The following is a 22,368-nucleotide window of genomic DNA, read 5'->3' as shown; positions in this document are numbered from 1 at the left end:
CAGAGAAGTTACCATACGAGAGGACCGAGGAGGAAACCAGGAAGATCGTGCGAGCCGAAGTGACGAACTTCTTTGAAGGGGTGAAAGCAAATAAACATCCACCTCCGGAGGAGAAGGTAGATCCGGTGAAAGCGAAGCGCACTCTGGCTGCCCTGACAAAACCACCAAAGTCTCCGCCGAAAGGCAACTATGAGCGCATTATTGCAAAGACATTTGCCGAAGCGGAGCGGTCGGGAAGTACTGTCAGTGATCAAAGGTTAAAAGAACGACGAGCTGGGAAAAAAATTGCCCAGCTCGGTGAACAAGCGAACCAATCGTGCCCCCCGCTCAAGGTGTCTAGCGACATCGTCGCTAATGATCCGAGGATGGTGCCGGTTATAGCAATCTTGGAGATTACCTGCCCGACGATGTACATTATGATATCTTGGAGGTGGACGAACACAAATACCATTACGGGAAGCCTCTCGTCAAAGATGAAAGATCTCTAACAACGATGATGCGAAGATTACATGATTGGTACATGAAAACCTGCAGAGAGTCTGGGGGAGGGATACTTTGACGCTAAGAGTTAAACCGGAGCATGACCTCGTTGGAATTGAACTGTTGAATGTTCCATTTGAGGAGTTCTTCCAGTTTTTCAATCAAAAGGCCCTCGATAAATCAACGGTCACTTGCTACTGTCTGTAAGTAGTACTACTTCTGTCATTAAGTCTCTCTATATAGGTCAGCTCTTTCATTGCATGTATTTATAATTATCCTCACTATATTATGCAGATTGAAGATCGCCGAATTGAAGAAAAGACAAATCGGTGATATTGGGTTCATTAACACAAATCTCATAGATGCAACTGAGGTTAAATATCATGCCGAAAATACCGAGGCCAACTTGCTACGATCGTTGGTAATAAATGAAAACAAAGATATAATACTCTTTCCTTACAACTTCAAGTGAGTGTTACTGTCTTGTGCATATTCGGTTTCCCTTATTAGTCCAGGTTATAGTAATGTAATTGATGACTTATGCATGCGTGCGCAGCTTCCACTATATTCTCCTAGAGATTAAGCTTGAGCAGGGAGTAGTAACCGTCTTAGACTCGAGACGAAAAGATCCCCAGGACTATGCGGACATGACTCAAATGCTCGAGAAGTAAGTTAAATCGATCATTATCCACCATATCAGCAACTTTGTTCATTTCCTGATATCAAGTAATTGTTTTCTTTGTCTGGCAGGGTTTGGAGAAAATTCACCAAAAAAGCTCCGGGACTGCCGAAGAAGCTGCAATTTAAACACCCGAAAGTAAGTACTATAGTAGCATGTTCCGCGCATCTCCTAGTGATTCAAGCGCTAGTTTCATCAATACCATTTAGCATGCTTGCTTATCAGTTTGATTGACCTCTATTTCTTGTAAAGTGGTTGTGGCAGGAACCCGGGAATAATTACTGTGGATACTACGTTTGCGAGTCCATCCGCTACACGACCTGTGAGCGGGGCTACTCTGACGAACAATATGAAGTGCGTAAGCAATAATATTCACAATTTTATTTTATTACCATCATTTGTGTTGAGTTTCATTTATTCATATATATATATATGTATTGACCCCCTTCTTCAAATTAGATGTTTCGGAAGCGGGATGAACTCCTAGCACCAGATCGTATGCGAGCAATTCAAGAGGAATTGGCGGCATTCTTCCTTGACCACGTGATCGCTGAAAACGGAGAATACTATGTGGACCCTGTGTTCTTACAATTTAATTAGGAGATTATATTGTAAGAGATAATTATTGTATATATGTAGCCGGTAGTGTCGGATAGATATACGAGAACTTGTTGTTCGACCAATCTCTCGGAGAAGGAGAGGTGGTCGATATCACTTCTCTCTGTATGTACATGTTCATGACGATCTTCTGTTTCCTTCATTTGATTACTAGCTAGCGTGTCTAGTCCTCTCCATACGTATATAGTACGTAGCGTCGACCAAGCATGGAGATAAGAGAGGACACTTCTCTCTATTAATTAGCTAGCTAACACAATATATGAAACACCTAAATTAACCCCCAAACCCCCAAACCCCCCCCCCCCTTTCAAAAAAAAACAAAAACCCCAGCCCCTGAAATGCTGACGCGTGGATGTCTATTGGTCCCGGTTAGTGCCACCAACCGGGACCAAAGTCCCTCCTACCTGGGCTCGCCGCACCGGCCACGTGGAGGCTCATCTGTCCCGGTTCGTGTAAAAACCGGGACTAAAGGGTTAGGGCATTAGTAACGATCCTTTAGTCCCGGTTCAAAAACCAGGACAATATGCCCTTTTTGTACTAGTGAGTTCAAAATAAGAAAAACTTGCAAAAAAGAGCTAGCCAAAAAATGATGTGGCAGGAAAAAGAACTGCGACACGACTTGCTGGAGCTGACCTTGGGCACGACGTGACGCTTGGTCAATTCTCTGGATCAAGCCCTTTTCCTTCCCAGCGCACGCAAGCCAAGCACGCGGCAACCTGCTAGAGTGCTAGTGCTACTACTAAAATCCATATCTTCCACTGCGTTGCTTACGGCTGTGCCGATCGAACTACCAAATCCATATATGTAGCCAGGGCAAGGCAAGGCAAAAAAGATTCCCCAAGCTGCAACCACCGGATCGATCATACTACTATTCATATAGTATAACGCTGCTTGAGAGTGCAGAAGCAAAAGCAAGCAAGCACACTAACATGGCTACGTGCGCCTCATCCCGTCTTCTTCTCGCACCGTCCGGCTGGCTAGCGGAGCTGAGAGTGTCAAACCTCCTTTAACTCTTTGCCAATCAACACATGGAAACGTACGCGCGCCACCAGCCCAACACGTCTTGTAGACGAAAGAAGCTTTCATCGCTTCCGACGGACGTCTACACAACCTTTTTTGAACATCATCTCCTCCCTTCTGGGTGATAAGTGGTAACAAACAAACTGAGGACGAAACTGTCTGTCACATCTATACAAAACAGAGGGCAGAACTGGACACATACATGCACGCAGAAAGAAGCTTTAATTGCTTCCGACGTACGTCTACACAACCTTTTTTGCACCTCATCTCATCCCTTCTGGGTGATAATAACAAAACCGAGGGCAGAACTGGACACATACATGCAGGGAAAGATCAAAGATCAGTTTGTTAGAATATTTCTGCATGTCGACCCGGAGGCCCGGGTTGATATGTTTGCAGCGAATTGGTTTCAGAAAGATTGGTCACTTTTAGGTTTTCGCTGGGGATCATGCATGCATGTCTCTGAAGCAAGATGGAGATGTACGGACATTGGGTGGGTACTGGAATAGGTGTGTGCCATGTCATGCATGCGCGTACGAAAGCATCTTCAAGATGTGCCACACGCGCAAGTCATGCGCATGCATGTGCACTGCATCTGCATGGCTACCTTCACTACATTGTGATCGATATGGCCGGCGTGGCCTGCCTTTGTTATTTGCCAGTGCAGCCGCCTCACGTACGCTAGCGTCTCTGTGTGTGTGTGTATATATACCATATGTGTTGTAGCATCGTCTAGTTCAGCTAGCGTTCATCCATCAGAACGACATCATTCGAGCGACATCGTCTCCATAGCCACAAGTACACAAGAAACTACGTACGGTTGTTCAGAGGAAACCGACTGGTGGTAGGCCATGGCCGGAGCCTACGTGCGCACGGCGATCATGCTCGCGCTCGGCTGCGCGCTGGCCATCGCCGCAGACGCTCTGGAGCCGAGCGGGTGGGTGAGGGCGCATGCCACCTTCTACGGCGGCAGCGACGCCTCCGGCACCATGGGTACGTATCCCGCTGCTCAACGACGCTCTAACCAATGGCAGTTTGTGATCTGATTTTACATCCATGCGTGAGGCGTATACGCAGGCGGTGCGTGCGGGTACGGGAACCTGTACGCGCAGGGGTACGGCACGCGGACGACGGCGCTGAGCACGGCGCTCTTCAGCGACGGCGGCGCGTGCGGGCAGTGCTACAAGGTGGTGTGCGACCGCAAGACGGACAAGACGTGGTGCAAGCCCGGCGTGTCCGTCACCGTCACCGCCACCAACTTCTGCCCGCCCAACTGGGACCTCCCCAGCGACAAGGGCGGCTGGTGCAACCCGCCGCGCCCCCACTTCGACATGGCGCAGCCCGCCTGGGAGAAGATCGGCGTCTACCGCGGCGGCATCATCCCCATCATCTACCAAAGGTCCGCCATCGATCAGGTTGACCAAGAACGTTCATGATCATGCGTGTATGCTAACCTAGCTAGCTCGTCGCTTTTGGCAGGGTGCCGTGCGTGAAGAAGGGCGGAGTGCGGTTCACCATCAGCGGCCACGACTACTTCGAGCTGGTGCTGCCGACCAACGTGGCGGCCGCCGGCTCCATCAGGGCCATGGACGTCAGGGGCTCCAAGTCCGGCGACTGGATGGCCATGGCGCACAACTGGGGCGCCAACTGGCACTCCCTCGCCTACCTCAACGGCCAGGGGCTCTCCTTCAGGGTCACCATCACCGACGGCCAGACGCTCGTCTTCTCCGATGTGGTGCCGCCCAGCTGGAGGTTCGGCCAGACCTTCTCCAGTAACCTGCAGTTCAAGTGACCGAGAAACGTTGACGACGTACGGCGTACGTACGTGAAGATGAACTCAATTAGGCATCCAATTTATTTGCTATACAACTTGGGTGTAATGGGTGGTCGATTTACTTAGTAACCTACAGTTCAAGTGATCGAGAAATCGTTGACGACGTGCAGATGAAGTTGCTTAGATATCTAATTTGTTTGCTATATACTCTATATGATGTAGTAACAACTTGAGTGTAATGTGTGGTTGATTTTCGGGCGATATGTGAGCAATGGAGAAGGGGTTAATCCGGTTCAAAAAAATGTGTGTATGATTTACTTTTCTTGTATCAGATTGTGTACCTGCTTAAAGGTACATGTACACTAGGCTTGCTTGTGCATGTGATCAATGTACATAAAGAGACGAATTTATCCAGTTTATGAAGGTGTTATGTTCTTTGAGGATTTCAGTGGATTATCAAGTATTATGACACCATTTTTTAAAGACAACATTTTTTAAAAGAGATGCAATACATGCAATTTGTTGAAGACTACTCCCTCCGCTAAATATAAGCCTTTTTAGGTATTCCAATACGGACTACACACATTGAGCTAAATAAGTGAAAAGGGAAGAAGGCTCATTTCTTTTCTGGTTTCATTTCATTTCTGATGTTGTTTTTTACTTTCTATTTGATTTTTAATATGTTAGTTTTTTAATCACAAATTTCAAAAAGTGTTTCAAAATTTCGAGAATTGTTTGTTTATTTTTAAAAATGTCCACGTTTCTAAAATATGTTTAATTTTTTTTCAAAAAATGTTTGGAGATTCATTATGTTCATAACTTTTCAAAAACTGTTTAGATTTTTCAAATATTATTCGGGGTGTCTAAAATTGTTTGCTATTTTCCGAAATATTTCAGAAATTGTTCAAGAATATTTTTGCATTCGTGTGAACATTTTCTGAATTAGCATGAAAATTGTTTGAATTTGCAAGCATTTTAGAATTCATGATTTTAAATTTCATTAACATTTTTGAATTTCGTAATACTTTTTTTAATTTTGAACATGTTTTTGTATTTGTGTGAGAATTTTTAGAATTACAAAGCTTTTTCATTCGTGATTTTTATTTGAATTCATGACCATTTTTAATTTCATATTTTTTAAATTTATGAATACTTGCATGAATTGTTTTTGAATTTCATGATTTTTTTGAATTTTTTTTTCGAATTCGTGAACATTTTCAAGTACTTGGGAACATTTCTTTAGAATTGATGTTTTTGGTTTTTATATTAACGATTTTTTTTCAAATTACAAATTAAACTAACCCAAAAAAGGAAATGAGAAAAACGAAGAAAAGACGTGCGCCATCTGGATGTGCCAGGCCCGTCTAGCGTGAGAGAGGCGAGCTATACGCAGCAGCGCCATTTCCTGTCGGCCACAGAAATGGTGGATCCACTCGCCTCAAGAAAAGAAAAAAGAAACTAGAAAAGAAATGGTGGATCCACAGAAAGTATGTGCCCTAGATGTGATCTGTTCATCTACTATGCTAGTTCGTATGATTAGTTTAATCTCAGCTATTGCAATCATGATTTATCTTTTGTTTATTCGGATTAAATCTCGTAGTAATTTGCTCATATTTCGAACAGATCCACAGCCAGGGTACTCGGATGTATTCTCAAAACTGCAAGGAAAAACAGTGTGGTAGATTAGCTCGAACAAATAAACAATTTAACTAAACGAATGGATCGCCCAGTCTGTAACGGCTGTCAGTCTAATGATTTTCGCAGACCGCAGGCACTCAGGCTTCAAATGTTTGGGCCACTTAAACCTTTAGATCGTGATTCTTTAAAAAAAAGTATACATAAGTGAAAACAACATTTACACCATAAAATAGATGATAAGTGTGATAATTCCTGATAACCTAAGAGGTGAATCAACCACTACCAACTCACTTGTCCTATAGTTGGACAAGTGACTTTTAAGCATGCCGTGCTTAATGTTGATGTTTAGGTGCGAGAGTGGCTCAGTGGTACAAGCATGCACAGGTGGAAGCGGCGTGCTTATGACACCGATGAGCAGTGGGAGGTCATTGCAACTCGTGTTGGCGCCCACCGTTGCGGTAAGCACCGACGACGGTTTCATGTGATTTGGCGACCCCTTATATTGCCTATCAACCGGGAGTTTGCATACAACCATAGATCACAAGAGCAGAACCACCTTATCTGCCTACGATACCGCATCCTCCATCGATGGCATCGACGGCATGTGGACACCGCAGTTACTTGCTACTACAAGAAATAAAGAGGCAATCACTAAGTTATTAAGTTTGTTGTTCTGCGAAGGGAAAAAGGCATGAGCGAAGCTATTCTTACGTAATGATTTTACAAAATTCTTACGTGTTAGTTTAGTCTAGGGACGGTTGTTCACGCGCTTTGCTCCAGGTAGTAATCCCGCCTCACACAGTACGTAAAGTTTTCGCAAAACTAGTTCGTAGGAATATGATTTCTAAAAAAAAGGCATTAAGCGAAGTGAGGACATGTTACGAAAAAAGAGTAGGCATAGGTACCCCACAAAACCACAACCTTTTCTTAGAACACTTTCTTTTTGGTGAGAACCAATAAAAGTACATGAAAAAAAACAGTACAAAACTGCAAGTTGGCCTGGCCCGTAAATACTTGTAGGGCCTGCCTCATGCGCTGAGCGGATCGAGCCTTCTTCCCTTTTCACAACGGACATGCATCGCCCCGCTGCGAGTGCTAAGGCTCCGATCGCCAACCCATTCAATCTGACTATGGAGCGCTCGAAGCGGCCGTTCTTTGGAACGTTCCGGAAGCTTCCTTTCTGGTCTCATTTCTTTTCTGATGTTGTTTTTTACTTTCTCTTTGATTTTTAATATGTTAGTTTTTTAATCACAAATTTCAAGATTTTGAGAATTGTTGTTTATTTTTAAAAATGTCCACGTTTCTAAAATATGTTTACTTTTTTAAAAAAATGTTTGGATATTCATTATGTTCATAACTTTTCAAATACAGTTTAGATTTTTCAAATATTATTCGGGATGTCTAAAATTGTTTTCTATTTTCCGAAATATTTCAGAAATTGTTCAAGAATATTTTTGTATTCGTGTGAACATTTTCTGAATTAGCATTAAAATTGTTTGAATTTGCAAACGTTTTATAATTCATGATTTTTTAAATTTCATTAACATTTTTAAATTTCGTAATACTTTTTTGAATTCTTGAACATGTTTTTGTATTTGTGTGAGAATTTTTAGAATTCGAAAGCTTTTCATTCGTGATTTTTATTTGAATTCATGACCATTTTTAATTTCAATTTTTTTTATTTATGAATACTTGCATGAATTGTTTTTGAATTTCATGATTTTTTTGATTTTTTTTCCGAATTCGTGAACATTTTTAAATACTTGGGAACATTTTTTTAGAATTGATGTTTTTGGTTTTTATATTAACGATTTTTTTCAAATTACAAATTAAACTAACCAAAAAAGGAAATGAGAAAAACGAAGAAAAGACGTGCGCCATCTGGATGTGCCAGGAAATGAGAAAAACGAAGAAAACGCAGCAGCGCCATTTCCTGTCGGCCACAGAAATGGTGGATCCACTCGCCTCAAGAAAAGAAAAAAGAAACTAGAAAAGAAATGGTGGATCCACAGCCAGGGTACTCGGATGTATTCCCAAAATTGTAAGGAAAAACAGTGTGGTAGATTAGCTCGAACAAATATAAACAATTTAATTCTAAACGAATGGATCGCCCTAACAGCTGTCAGTCTAATGATTTTCGCAGACCGCAGGCACTCAGGCTTCCCATCACCCTCTCTCGTGCTTCCTGCCCTTTCCACGCTGTGGAACCGGGCCGGCACGTGGCATGTCTTCCTCTGCCGCCGTGGATCTGCATGCAAGTCGCTCTCAAATCCGATCTGCCGAGGCGGGCGGGCACGGACGAGGAGCTCGAGGACGGTTTAGGCGCGGGCCACGGATGTTCGTTCGTTGTTTGTTTGCGCTGTCAGAGAGCAGAAGACCCTGTTGGGGGTTGGGCGTCGGCCCGCCCGTCCCGATCGATGGCTGGCGGCTTCTCCGTGTCCGGGAGCACCCGACACCACGTCGCGTCGCCGTCGCGCGTGTGGCGCCACCACCCGACGTACTGGCGCCCGTGTTACTACGACGGGGTCTCGTCGGCAGGGAGAGACGGAGCCTCTGATAGATAAAATACTGCTCCAGTGACTTGGGAACACGGGATGCACACGGTCAGTGAGGTGAGTTGAGACACGGGCGTTGAAACTGCACTTCGACGGACGAGCGCTCCACGCTTCAAGTACGGCGTCTCTTTAGTTTATTTATATAGTTCGTAAGAGCAACTCTAACGAGCCGACGTTGGGTCGGCTGCCCGGCATCCGTCCTGTTTTAGATTTGGGTCGACAGTGCACCCAACGCCCCGACCCATATGTGTCGGCGTGACGGCTGGCCGCCCTATTTCAATAAATAGCTTATTTTTGCATTGTTTCACACATAACTTTTGCATTCAATCATGTAGTCAAATAACATAGTTTTAACCGAATAAAATATCATAGTTTTACAAGCCAAATAAAAGTAAAAATGTCTCACATAGTTTTGCAAGCCGAATAAAGAAGATGCATCTATTGGTTGCCAACATGAGCCCACATATACTCAACCAAATTATTTTGCAGTTGCACGTGAGTTTCTCAATCACGCATGTCATAATAAAATTGAGTGAACTGTTCAAACGTTGTCGCTCCTCCATGCTCAGGCACAACATTCTCACCCTGAAACTGAAACCCTTGATCGTACAGACGTTCCAGGCGCTCATTTTCTACGATCATATTGTGCATGATCACACAAGCAGTCATCACCTCCCATAGTTTCTGCGTGCTCCAGGTATTAGCAGGATACCGAACGATGCCCCATCGAGATTGCAAAACACCAAAGGCACGCTCGACGTCCTTCCTAGCACTCTCATGCTCTTGGGCAAATCTTTTCCTCTTCTCTCCGACAGGGTTGGGGATTGTCTTTACAATAGTGGTCCATTGAGGATAGATACCATCACCCAGGTAGTATCCTTTGTCGTAGTTGTGGCCGTTGATAGTAAAGTTCACCGATGGGCTGTTGCCTTCGGCAAGCCTAGCAAACACCGGTGAGCACTGAAGCACGTTGATACCATTGTGCGATCCGGCCATGCCAAAGAAAGAGTGCCAGATCCAGAGATCTTGAGATGCCACTGCCTCTAGTTGACAGTGCAAGCCCTGACATGGCCCTTGTACTGCCCTTGCCAAGCAGAAGGGCAGTTCTTCCACTCCCAGTGCATGCAGTTTATGTTGCCAGGCATCCCTGGGAAGCCCCTGCTGTCATTCATCGCCAACAAACGGGATGTATCTTCAGAAGTTGGCTCTCTCAAGTACTTAGGGCCAAACACAACAATAACAACCTTGCAGAACTTATACAGGGACTCTAGGCATGTAGACTCGCTCATACGAACGTACTCGTCAATGAGATCACCGGGCACTCCGTATGCAAGCATTCGGATGGCGGCAGTGCATTTCTGATAAGAGGAGAAACCAATCTTTCCAACGGCATCCTCTTTGCACTCGAAATAGTCATCGTAGCTGACCATCCCTTCTCTAATACGGTTGAAAAGATGCCTACTCATATGGAAACGGTGACGGAATTTCTGATGTTTGAACAACGGATTTGTTGTATCAAAGTAGTCCTTACAAAGAAGGAGATGCCCGCTCTCTCGGTTGCGATTCAACGCCGGAAGGTGGCCCGGAATGGAGCCACGGAACAACGGCCGCTGGCTATTGAGGTGGTGATGGACCAACACGGCAGCCAATATCTCCTCCTCGTCATCAGACTACGAATCGTCGGAGTCGCAAAGGAAATTGTGAAAAAGAACTCGTCGGCGGAGTCCATTTTGTACCTTGGCAAACTGTTGAACAGCTTGCGGGCGTCGACGAAGGAGACGGCCGGCAAAGGGAGTCGCGGCGCGCACGGACCAGCTAGCTGCCCTGCCGGCGTCCGACGAGCGTGCCGGCGTCCAACGAGCGTGCCGGTGAGGATCTCGCCGGGGTGGCGAGGCGACTTCTTGGTCGCGGCTGTGTCGGGGGGGGGGGGGGGGAGCGGGAGTGGGAAGCTGTCGGTTCCTCGGCGGCAAGACGACGGTGGCGGGCGACGTGGGAGCTGGCGGCGTTGCTGAGCGGATGTTGCGGCGCCGGCAGCTGGCAGAGTCACCGGAAAAAATGGGCGGCGACAGCGGCGACGAAGGAGGCGGGCGAGGGTTTGCTGTTGGATATGGAGAGGCCAATGTGCCACTGACCAACGGGCCCGGGGGAGGAGAAGGCGAGCGCGCGCGTCTGTCTCTTGTCCGCGCCGACGCAAATCAGGCTCAAAATGGGTCGGGAATGGGTCGCCGCGGACGAAAAGCGGACGCACATTCGTTTGGTCAGCGCGTTGGGCCGACTTTTGTGTCTGTACCGACCCAAACAGACGCCAGCGGACGCCAGCGGACGAAATAGGTCGCCCTGTTGGAGTTATTCTAATAAAGTTTTATACTCCCTCTTTCGAGAATAAGTGTCTCAACTTTAAAATGGAGGAAGTATAAACGACTGTCGGCACCAACGTGTAATTTCAAAATTGTATTCGTGCACATAAAAAAGACAAGCATATAAATTGTGACTTGATGTTCCCCGCCCCATCACTACAATATCTAAGCTCCCTTGAATTCAAGGGCTGTGAGCGCTCCGGGGCTGGGAGGGTTAAGTGACCAACTCACTTATTTTTTTAGAAGAATCACTCAGTTTTTTAGGAGAACCACATTTTCTTACTAGGTGAGTAACTTTTTTAATACAGTACAATCGAAACCGTACATAAACATACACTTATCCTATGAATGCATGCACGCACACCCTACCCATATGAGCTCCTCCGAGATATTAAGCCGACACATCATCTTGAGATTGACGAAGCCGCCATAGATGCCTTCGTAGTCGATGGGAATGTCTTCTTCCACTGAACGCATATCGCCAAAAGAATGCGAGCACCAATGTCAAGTCTGAGACTTGAACTCTGGTGAGCATGAGATACCAATGTCCTCTTAATCATCCAACAGTAGGTATTGTTTACTGTTTGGGTCAACCATCGAACTACGTGTGTCCAACACTTGATGGGTTACGTGTCGCTTAATCCTTGAACTAAAACCATGACATTTATTTTGGATCAGAGGCTTAAAACCATGTCGCTCATGCACATCTGGTAGACTGGTACGAGGAAAATTAATGACGCGGCCAACTATATCCACGCGCTATCAAAGTGATGTATCATCGCATAGCGCATGGTTACCGCCAGCTTGGCCCATCACCGCCTCCTCTGCGTCACATGGCCTCATGGGCGCCGTAAGTCATCACCACGCCTCATGGCCCACCCATGTCTCCATATTTCCCCCTTCCCTCATTTCGGCACGCCCGAGCCATCACCATCTCCTCCGCACCACACGGTTACACAGGCACCCGGCCCATCACCTGCTCCTCCGTGTCATATGGTTGCACGGGCGCTGCCAGTTCATCACCGTCTCCTCCGCACCACACGGTTGCACAGGCACCTGACCCATCACCTGCTCCTCCCTGTCATATGGTTGCACGGGCGCCGCCGGTCCATCACCGCATCCTCCGTGCCACACAGTTGCGCGGGCGCTCGGCCCACACCGCCTCCTCTGCACCACAAGGCTGCACGGGCTTTGCATGTCCACCACCACGCCGCACACCCCGCCTATCGCCTCATCTTTCTCCTTTTTTGTGCGGTAATTAACGTCCAACGACGACGACGCTCGGGGCCTAGAGGAGCAGGCGACAAGGTAGGCCGCCATGGCTAGCAACACCGTTGTACATGGACGATTGTCATCTTCGGAACTTGGTCGCCTTCATCGACACACCATGGTCCACAAGGTCTGCGGTACAACTCCCGATACGTCCTTCCTCTTCCTCTGTCATCCTTTCTTTGGTAGCCTGATTCAGATTCAATCTCGCTCGCTTCGGGGCTAAACAAGTAGCAGATTATCTCACAGTGTAAGGTCTCAATCTGAAAGCCTCATCCTGCACTACTTGAGTACCATGTACGTGCTTGTGGATTAACAACCTCAGGTAGTTTATACATGGCATGCTTTATGTTGCCTCTATTCCACAATGCAGTGCATATTAGTTTTTTCAAAAATCAAAAGATGTCCATGTTTGACCAAGTTTCTAGAATAAACTATCAGTATCTGAAGTACTAAATAAATAAACTATAAAAGTACATGTGGATGTTGATTTTTTTAAACTTGGTCAAACATTGATATGCTTGACTTTTCAAAACAAAGTATGTACTGTATTTTAAAACGGAGGGAGTATTAATTAGCATATGGTTCCACGCCTAAGAAGCACAGTCTCTAACTGAACTTAATTGGCACTAAAACAATAAAACAATATGATAACTAGGTTATTCTGTGAAGATAATTTGGTTAATTATCACCGGGTCGCTTATGTACACAGCTGATCATGCCTTATTAATGCATCAATAATGTTGCATTCAAACGAAAGCTGAGATCAATCACTTGTACTATTATCTCTTGATCCTCCCATTTCCGTCTCTTCCTTTTAGAGGCCGCTATAAACATGCTTCATTCCCTTTCCTATCGTTAGTCAGTGCAAAGCATTGCTTTTATTCAAATATGTTCTTTCTATTTTGATTCTAACTACGCATCTAAATGATCAATATTGAAAAACCAGAAGCCATATACTTTGGTGCAGTGTTGCAACTTCCAAGTATTTCTCACCCCCACTACCCTTTTACTGTTATTGCAGACCATTATTGTTGGTTTTTTGTATTATTTGTATCTGACCAAGGTAAGTTATGAAATACCGGTTGGTCAAATCTTAGAGCCGTATGATTGTTGTAGATGTATACTACAATTAGAAGCCTCAGTTACACATATTATACTTTTGAATTAGTTTTGCAGATGAATATTATCGTGTCCATCCAGTACTATGTTTTAACCATGCATGTCCGGGACACACGTGGCACAACCACTACTTTGGATATGTTTTTGGCAGTGCTGCTAACACATCAGTAACAAACAAATAAATGGTAAAAAAGTAGAACGACACGGCAAGGCGCGTGTATGCTTCTAGTTGCAACTAAACGTAAATGGTGAGCCAGGAAGGTTTAACGTTCACACCATGCCACATCAGGCTGATGGAGGGAGCAAGAAATCTCATGACAGTGAGAAGGAAACCAAGCAGGATTCCACGAAGAGCTAACTATTACATTTCAGCCGCCTAAAGGAGGTTTACATAGATTGAATTATTTTCGATCAAAAATCTTTTGGCAAGGAGATAGTGAGAAAAAGAAATATCGACTGGCTAAACGGAATGTGGTTTGCCGTCCAGAGACCATGGAGGGATGGGTATTCATGACCACGAGGTTAAAAATACCGCCCTCCTTGGTAAATGGCTGTTTAAGCTGCTGACGGAAAATGGTGTATGGCAAACCCTTCTAAGGTGAAAATATGTGGGCCCAAATGCAGTGCCCCAAGTACACTGAAAGCCTGGGGACTCCCACTTTTAGGGGGTCTAACGACTACAAAGAAATACTTCTTCCCTTATGGATCCTTCACTATAAAAGACGGTTCGGAAATTAGATTGTGGGAGGAAAAGTGGCTAGGCAATGCTACACTTCGAGAACATTATCCAGCTTTATACAATATTGTGCGTCACAAGGGTGACTATCGCCACGGTTATAAAATCCTTTCTGCCAAATGTGACATTCAGAAGAGATTTAATTGGTCCCAGACTTGAATCGTGGAACACTTTGTTATAGAGACTTTTCATGGTACAATTGTCACAAGGAGCCGACGCATTTCATTGGAACCTACACGTGAGTGGTATATTCACGGTGGACTCTATGTATAGAGCTCTAATCCAGTCAGAAATGCCAGTTGATAACAATAAGAAGATTTGGAAGATGAAGATACCACTTAAGAATAAAATCTTTGCGTGGTATCTTCGTCGAAGAGTCATTCTTACCAAAGATAATCTTATTAAGAGGAATTTGCATGAAAGTACGCAATGTGTTGTTTTTAAACATGATGAAACAATTAAACACTTGTTTTTCCAATGCAAATTAGCTCGTTCTATATGACCAGTCATCCAAGTAGCTTTTGGCTTGTATCCTCCATGCAATATTGCTAATATATTTGGCAACTGCTTACACGGGATTGATCATAGGTTTAGAATTCTTCTTAGGGTGGGAGCGCTCGCTTTTATTTGGTCGCTTTGGCTATGTAGAAATGATAAGGTTTTTAACGATAAAAGCACTTGTCTTATGCATGTTATCTATAGATATATCAGTACAATTCGTTTATGGTCGTCTCTACAACGTGTGGAGAATCGAGACCTGCTTATGAAGGTGTGTACACGCTTGGAGAACACGAGGAAAGATACTTTTACCCGACATGGATGGCAGCATGATCTTAGGATTGCCCCCCCCCCCCTACGGTTTAGGCGTCATACAGTCTTATGATTACTTATATTTTGTCACTTTTCTTTATGAGTTTGGACTTGGTTTTGTTATGTGCATCTTAGTTATGCAGAGACCCGGTGTATTACTGAAACCTTTTAAGTAATAAAACGCCCCTTATCGAAAAATTACATTTCAGCTGGAACGCGCTCTCAGAAAGAAGCTTTGCTGTTCAATCCTTTTGCCCGCCTCTCCCTACATCTCCAAGTGTCCTAAGAAGCTCTTGTCTTCGTCGACCCAATATTAGCAAGCATTCCTTTAGTAAGACTGACTGAGTATCCGAGCATAGAATCTTTCACTGATAAAGCAAAGTTTTGCCCTTCCCAGAAGAATCCGGGTAGCCTTCCATATTGCCCCCCTGAAAATAGAAATCACTGCGCAGTATTTATAAGGGCATCTCCAAAGCACACTCTCAAACCTTCACTATACATTATGTACGGTCCATTTTGCCATCCAATAGGGACATGTATATGTCCACATAGCAGTCCAGACATGGAGTCTTGTCAGAGTTTGGATATACACTTGACGAACAAAAAGCCTCCATGTGGCCCTCCTCTCTTTTCTTCTCGCTTCACATGCATGCTCCTCTGTCCTCTCTTTCTTCCCAACCGGACACCACACCAGAATATCCCATGAAAAGCATCCGCATGCATGGCCCCCTCTTCTCTCTCCTCCCAATTGGACAAATACATATTAATTTGTGAATAGCGTTGGATGGCTCTCTCCGGCATCATGTCCGCGGACCTCGTCCGGGCATAGAAATGGGCATTTAAGGTGTCCATTTGCGGGCCAGCATTGGCGATGCCCTAAGCTCCAAATAGAACAAATACAAGACATGTCAATAACAAATTTCTTATTATTTCTACACCACAAGGCAGATAAATCAGTTGTATTTTCAGGGAAAGTAAACTTGAATGTTTCAACGACAACCCCCACAAGTTTTTTCGCAACAATTCAACCAAACAATAAGTGATCAACAGATTCCACCTCATTGCAATAGAGGAAATGTTAGATCATCTACATGTTGTCTTTTGTTCAAGCTATCTCTTGTCAAGACTTTATTAAACTGCCAACCAAACAAAAAATAACTATCTATGTGGAATAGCGATTTCCCAGAAATGGCCAATTTTGCTATAAAAGGATTTAGTGGAATAAACCCCGGAAGCTTCAAGAGTCCAAACAGGCTTATTAGCTGAATCAGTAGGGTTAAAGCAATGAAGGACATTCAAAAGATCGTTTCATTTATCCAAAAAGATAGGATCCACACATCTTCTAAAGGCCAGTTTAAGAACCTGACCATCCCACACCCGAGCAATAGTATAGTTTTGATGTCGACAAAGTTCAAATACATCCAAAAATTGAGTTTTCAAAGAGATATCTTCTGCTGAGACATCATGCCAAAAGTAGATATGTTTACCATTACCCAGAACCCACTTCTAAAAGGGTCTAACACTAGTCATGGGCTCATGGCCCAAGTTACACCTTTCTAAAAAGGAGATGCATTGTTCATTCTAGAACAATTTTTTTAGGTTTTATTAGTATGCTATTTATAATCCACAAGGAATAACCAACTTTTGTCACCACCCGCAAAAGTATCTTTTAGACCAAGAGGCCACCAAGGACATATTAAATTCCCTTAAGTTTGAAATACCTAGCCCGTCAAAAGATTTTTTTTCTAGCACATAAGCCCCCAATTTGCCAAATGTTATTTATGTACATCACCCATATTTCCCGAGAGTAAGTGAGCCATGTGGGAAGTAATAGCCTTAATTACCCATTTAAGAAATTTGATTATAGACACAAGGTACATGGGAATGCTAGCAATGCAAGTATGAAGTAAAACAAACCTAGCCTCATAACTAAGAAGTTTACCCCTCCAACCACATATCCTTTTAATAATTTTATCAATAATAGATTAGAGGCCTTCTCTGTGAAGTTTAGCAAAATACTCCTATGTATTTTAAGGGGAAATGACTTCTTTTACAACAAAAATTTTGGGCCAACACCCTAGTGACCTCATCCTTCACATTGATAGTAAGCAAATCACATTTGTTAAAATTGATCCTCATACCAGATAAGTTGTGAAAACAGGAAACTAACCATTTAATATTTCTACCGTTATCCAGGTTGGGATCAAGAAAGAGCAATGTATCATCAGCATACTGTAAGCTAATAATGCAACCATGGACAGTATTAGGATGAACATAAGAAATAATGTTACCATTAGCAACTTTCACAAGCATAGGTGAAGAAACATCAACTATACTATTTATATATCATTTTTCTTGTGGTCTGAATGTAATTAATTTTTTTGTTGATTCTAGCCTCATAGATATCCCCGTGGTGTGAAGCTTGTCCTATATTTCACCCCTAAAATTTCATAACAACATGACATTGCAACTCGATCTTTATTTTTTTGAGTAAGTTCAATACGATCCTTTAAACTAAATTTTGAATATTGGTTCAGATCTCACATGGGTCGCACATTCTGCTTCCAGGGGGATCGAAAGGCTATTGTTTCTAAAGTTATGTAGTTCCAACATAAGTTGAGAAAATGATCTCTACTGCCGATTGGTTTTGGCTTTCATGAATGTGGATGCAGCAATCTTCACATCTTCATCGAGCTTAGCAACTAGCGCGGTGGTGCGGGACCGTGGACCATATGGACATTGTGTGTTGGGTTGCCGCTAGTCCTTTGATGTCATCACATACAAAAATGTGTAGAAGCACTAACTCTTCGTTACACTGTCACTTTTGGCTGGATGAAGGCTTTCACAATGTTGTCTTGCAGTGAAAATACTGTATTATCTCGTAATCGCTTCGCTCCATCTTGTCCAAGGAAAGAGGTGATCATGGAGGAGAATAACTCCTCCCGCGCTCCGCCGACAAGGCCGTGGGCTCCTCCCCTCCGATCGATGCTCTGGCAAAGGATGGGTGGGGGAACCTCGACTCTCTGCCTCGGCTGTAGTTAGGGTTAGGTTTGGTGTGTTCCATGGTGGCACTTGGCTGGCAGTGACGCTGGCGTTTGAGATGAAATGTCCCATATCTCAGCCCCATCTTGATGACACACTCGGTGGGAACCTTATTCCATCGTTCCTCAACGCGATGGGTCTGGTGGTGTTTTATGTGTCTATGGCGGATCCCATCTCGCATAGTGTCATGTTTGTTTGGGGGAAGACAAAGGTCCAAGAACATGGTAGGAGGCTCGTGGGCGGCGGTTCTGGCATTCTCCTCGATGACATCGATGACATGCAGTGGGTCCGGGTTTCGAGGAGCACGGGGATGACTTCGGTCGATGCGCCACATCGACAATGGCCTTGCCGACCGTAGGCTTTTCTTCGGCTCACAAAGTCCTGAGAGCAACTCTAATGCGCCGACCCAAACGGACGCGCGCTTTGTCCACTTTTTGTCCATTTGGGTTGGCCGCCCGCTCGGTGTCCGCCCTATTTTGGTTTGAGTCGGCAGTGCGCCCAACGCGCTGACTGATACGTCTCCAACATATCTATAATTTATGAAGTATTCATGCCATGTTTATAACAATTTTATATGGTTTTGGTATGATTTGAATGGAACTAACCCGGACTGACGCTGTTTTCAGTAGAACTACCATGGTGTTTTTTTTGTGCAGAAATAAAAGTTCTCGGAATTGAACAAAACTTTTTGGAGATTTTTGATGGAACAAATGAAGAATATTGGAGCAAAGAACCACTTGGGGGGGGGGTCTGCTGCTCACTAGGCACCAGGGCGCTCCACCCCTCCTCTGGCGTGCCCTGGTGGGTAGTGGGCCCCTCGAGGCCCATCTCAGCGTTAGACCGACGCCAAAAATTCCTATAAATACAGAAACCCCCAGAAATAACCCTAGATGAGAAGTTCCGCCGCCGCAAGCCTCTGTAGCCACGAAAAACCAATCTAGACCCTGTTCCGGCACCCTGCCGGAGGGGGAAATCATCACCGAAGGCCATCTTCATCATCCCGGCAACCACCATGATGAGGAGGGAGTAGTCCACCCTCGGGGCTGAGGGTTTGTACTAGTAGCTATGTGTTTGATCTCTCTCTCTCTTGTTCGTGTTCTTGATTTGGCACGATCTTGATGTATCACGAGCTTTGTTAATATAGTTGGATCATATGGTGTTTCTCACTCTCTATCTTGTTGTGATGAATTGAGTTTTCCCTTCGAGATTTCGTTATTATCAGATTGAATATTTTTGTGGATTTGAGAGCACTTGATGTATGTCTTGGCACTCAACTCGCGGATTTCCGAGGTGACATTGGGGTAATCTATGCATAGGGGTTGATGCAAGTTTTCATCCTACTTTCTTCGATAGAAATCTTGGGGCACTCTTTGAGGTTCTTTGTGTTGGATTGAGTATTATGAATCTGAAATTGTTTGATGTGTATCGTATAATTAACTCATGGATACTTGTGGTGACATTGGAGTATCTAGGTGACATTAGGGTTGGTTAATGCGTATCATATGGTGTTATTTTAGTTCGAACTCTAGGGTTATTTGTGACACCATATATAGGAATAGCTCAATAGGTCGATCGGGAAAGATAACTTTAAGGTGGTTTCGTACCCTACAAACAATTTCTTCTTATATTCTCCGCTAGATAAGAACTTTGGAGTGATTCTTTATTGCACATTGAGGGATTGTTATATGATCCAATTATATTAGCATTGTTGAGAGATTGCACTAGCGAAAGTATGAACCCTAGGCCTTGTTTAGAATCATTGCAATACCATTTGTGCTCACTTTTGTTACTTGCTACCTTACTGTTTTTATTGTTCCTATTACAAAAATAATATCTACTATCGTTCTACACTTGTATCACCATCTCTTCATCAAACTAGTGCACATATACAATTTACCATTGTATTTGGTGTATTGGGGACACAAGAGACTCATTGTTATTTGGTTGCAGGGTTGTTTGAGAGAGACCATGTCCATCCCACGCCTCCCACGGATTGATAAACCTTAGGTCATCCACTTGAGGCAAATTTGCTACTGCCCTACAAAACTCTGCGCTTGGAGGCCAAACACGAGTCTATGAGAACAAGTTGTGTAGTAGACATCACTGACCCATATTTGCCCGCGTGCCCGGCTTGCCGTCGTTTTGCAACCATTATACACACATTTTGCATAGTTTCAGAAGCAAACAAATATAGCATAGTTCCACAAACCAAATAAATATATCATAGTTTACAAGCCGAATAAAAAATAGATTATCTCAAATACATTTTGAAAAAAGATACATCTATTGGTTGCCAGCATGAGCCCACATATGCTCAACCAAATCATCTTATAGTTAAATGTGAGTTTCCCAATCACGCATTTGATGATGAAATTGGGTGAACTGTGCAAACGTTGCCGCTCCTCCATGCTCAGGCACAACATTGTCACCCTGAAACTGAAACCCTTGATCATAGATACGTTCCAAGAGCTCATCCTCTATGATCATATTGTGCATGATCACACAAGCATTCATCACCTCCCACAACTTTTTGGTGCTCCAAGTTCTAGCAGGATACCGTACGATGCCCCACCGAGATTGGAGAACACCGAAGGCACGCTCCACATCCTTCCTAGCACTCTCTTGCTCTTGTGCAAATCTCATCTTCTTCTCTCCTATAGGGTTGGAGATTATCTTCACAATAGTATGCCACTCAGGATAGATACCGTCAGCTAGGTAGTATCGTTCGTTGTAGTTGTAGCCGTTGATGTTAACATTCACCGGCGGGCAGTTGCCTTCGGCAAGTCTTGCAAACACCGGAGAGCGTTGAAGCATGTTGATATCATTGTGCGATCCGGCCATGCCGAAGAAGAGTGCCAGATCCAGAGATCTTCTGAGGCCACGGCCTCAAGTATGACAGTGCAAGCCTTGACATGGCCCCTATATTGCCCCTACCAAGCAGAAGGGCGGTTCTTCCACTGCCTGTGCATACAGTCTATGCTACCAAGCATCCCTGGGAAGCACCTGCTGGCATTCATCGCCAACAAGCGGGCTGTATCTGCAACATTTGGCTCTCCCAAGTACTCAGGGCCAAACACTTCAATCACAGCCTTGCAGAACCTGTATATGGACTCTAGGCACGTGGACTCGCTCATATAGACGCACTCATCAATGAGATCACCGGGAACTCTGTATGCAAGCATCCGAATAGCTGCGGTGCATTTCTGATAAGAGGAGAAGCCAATCTTTTCAAGGGCATCCTCCTTGCACTCGAAATACTTATCGTATCCGACAACCCCTCCCGAATACGATAGAAAGCATGCCTAGCCATGCGGAAACGGCCTCGGAATTGGTGATGTTTGGAGAGCGGATTGGGTGTCTCAAGTAGTCCTTCCAAAGAAGAAAATGGCCGCTCTCTCGGTTGCGATTCAACGCCGGAGTGTGCCCCGGGATTGAGCCCCGGAACAACGACCGCTGCCTATTAAGGAGGTCATGGACGACCAACATGGCAGCCACCATCTCCTCATCATCGGAGTCACAGAGGAAATTGTGGAAAAAGAACTCGTCGGCGGAGTCCATTTGTACCTTGGGGGCAAACCGTCGAACATCTTGTGGGCCTCATCGAAGAAGCTGGCTGGCGAAGAAACGCGTGCCTCCCCTGGACCAGGTAGCTGGTCTGGCGGCGTCCCATGAGCGTGCGGTGTCAGACGAAGGAGCTGGCCGTGGGCACGGGTGGGGGGAGGGGGGGGGGCTTCACGCTCGCGGCGACGTCGTGGTGGGGGGGGGGAGTTGCAGTTGCCCGGTGACGAGGCGGTGGTGGCGGCGACGTGGGAGGTGTGTGGGCACGGACTGCTGGCAGGGGGCACATGAACTGGGTGACGACGGCGATGGGGTGGGCTGGGCGCGGATTTGCTGTCGACGGAGGTGGAAGAGGGAGGAGTTGGTGAACGTCGCGCGCGTCCGCTTCATGTCCGTGCCGACGCAAATGAGGCTCAAATTTGGACCAGGAATGGGTCGGCAGGCGAACGAAAAGCGGATGCACGTTTGTTTGGGTCGGCGCGTTGGGCCGCCTTTTCTGTCCGCGACGATCCAAACGGACACGCGCGGACGAAATGAGTCTGCGCGTTGGAGTTGCTCTCATGGCCTCTAAAGACGACAAGTGGTGAGGATGACGGTTGTAGAAATCAGTTGCATTGGAGTTTTCTTGCAAATGTTTGTGGACATGCGTCGTCTCTCCTTTTCTTTCAGTGTCTTTTTATAGGCCTTTTCTTTCATGGTTGCATCCAGGA

General features: G+C 45.0%; 1 protein-coding gene and 1 pseudogene across 1 annotated transcript; one reads left to right on the top strand and one right to left on the bottom strand.

The window, feature by feature from the left end:
• Positions 1–3,509: 3,509 nt before the first annotated feature.
• On the top strand, positions 3,510–4,821 carry LOC123125779 (expansin-A13). The gene is made up of 3 exons (XM_044546236.1): positions 3,510–3,790; positions 3,875–4,196; positions 4,277–4,821. The coding sequence occupies exons 1-3, from the start codon at positions 3,649–3,651 to the stop codon at positions 4,587–4,589; spliced, it is 777 nt and encodes a 258-aa protein (XP_044402171.1). The 5' UTR covers positions 3,510–3,648; the 3' UTR covers positions 4,590–4,821.
• Positions 4,822–9,619: 4,798 nt separating this feature from the next.
• Positions 9,620–21,658, bottom strand: LOC123121023 (uncharacterized; annotated as a pseudogene).
• Between the last annotated feature and the right edge of the window lie 710 nt (positions 21,659–22,368).

The sequence above is a fragment of the Triticum aestivum genome, chromosome 5D (genome assembly GCF_018294505.1).
Source record: "Triticum aestivum cultivar Chinese Spring chromosome 5D, IWGSC CS RefSeq v2.1, whole genome shotgun sequence".
Lineage (NCBI taxonomy): Eukaryota > Viridiplantae > Streptophyta > Magnoliopsida > Poales > Poaceae > Triticum > Triticum aestivum.
Note: the sequence above shows the minus strand (reverse complement) of the source record. Positions and strands in the feature narration are given on the sequence as shown.

Excerpts from the sequence above, each read along its gene's own strand:
- LOC123125779 (XM_044546236.1), top strand. The coding sequence starts at position 3,649 with ATGGCCGGAGCCTACGTGCGCACGGCGATCATGCTCGCGCTCGGCTGC. Across the intron at positions 3,791-3,874 it reads CGACGCCTCCGGCACCATGG|GCGGTGCGTGCGGGTACGGG; the intron begins GTACGTATCCCG and ends GCGTATACGCAG. Across the intron at positions 4,197-4,276 it reads ATCCCCATCATCTACCAAAG|GGTGCCGTGCGTGAAGAAGG; the intron begins GTCCGCCATCGA and ends CGCTTTTGGCAG.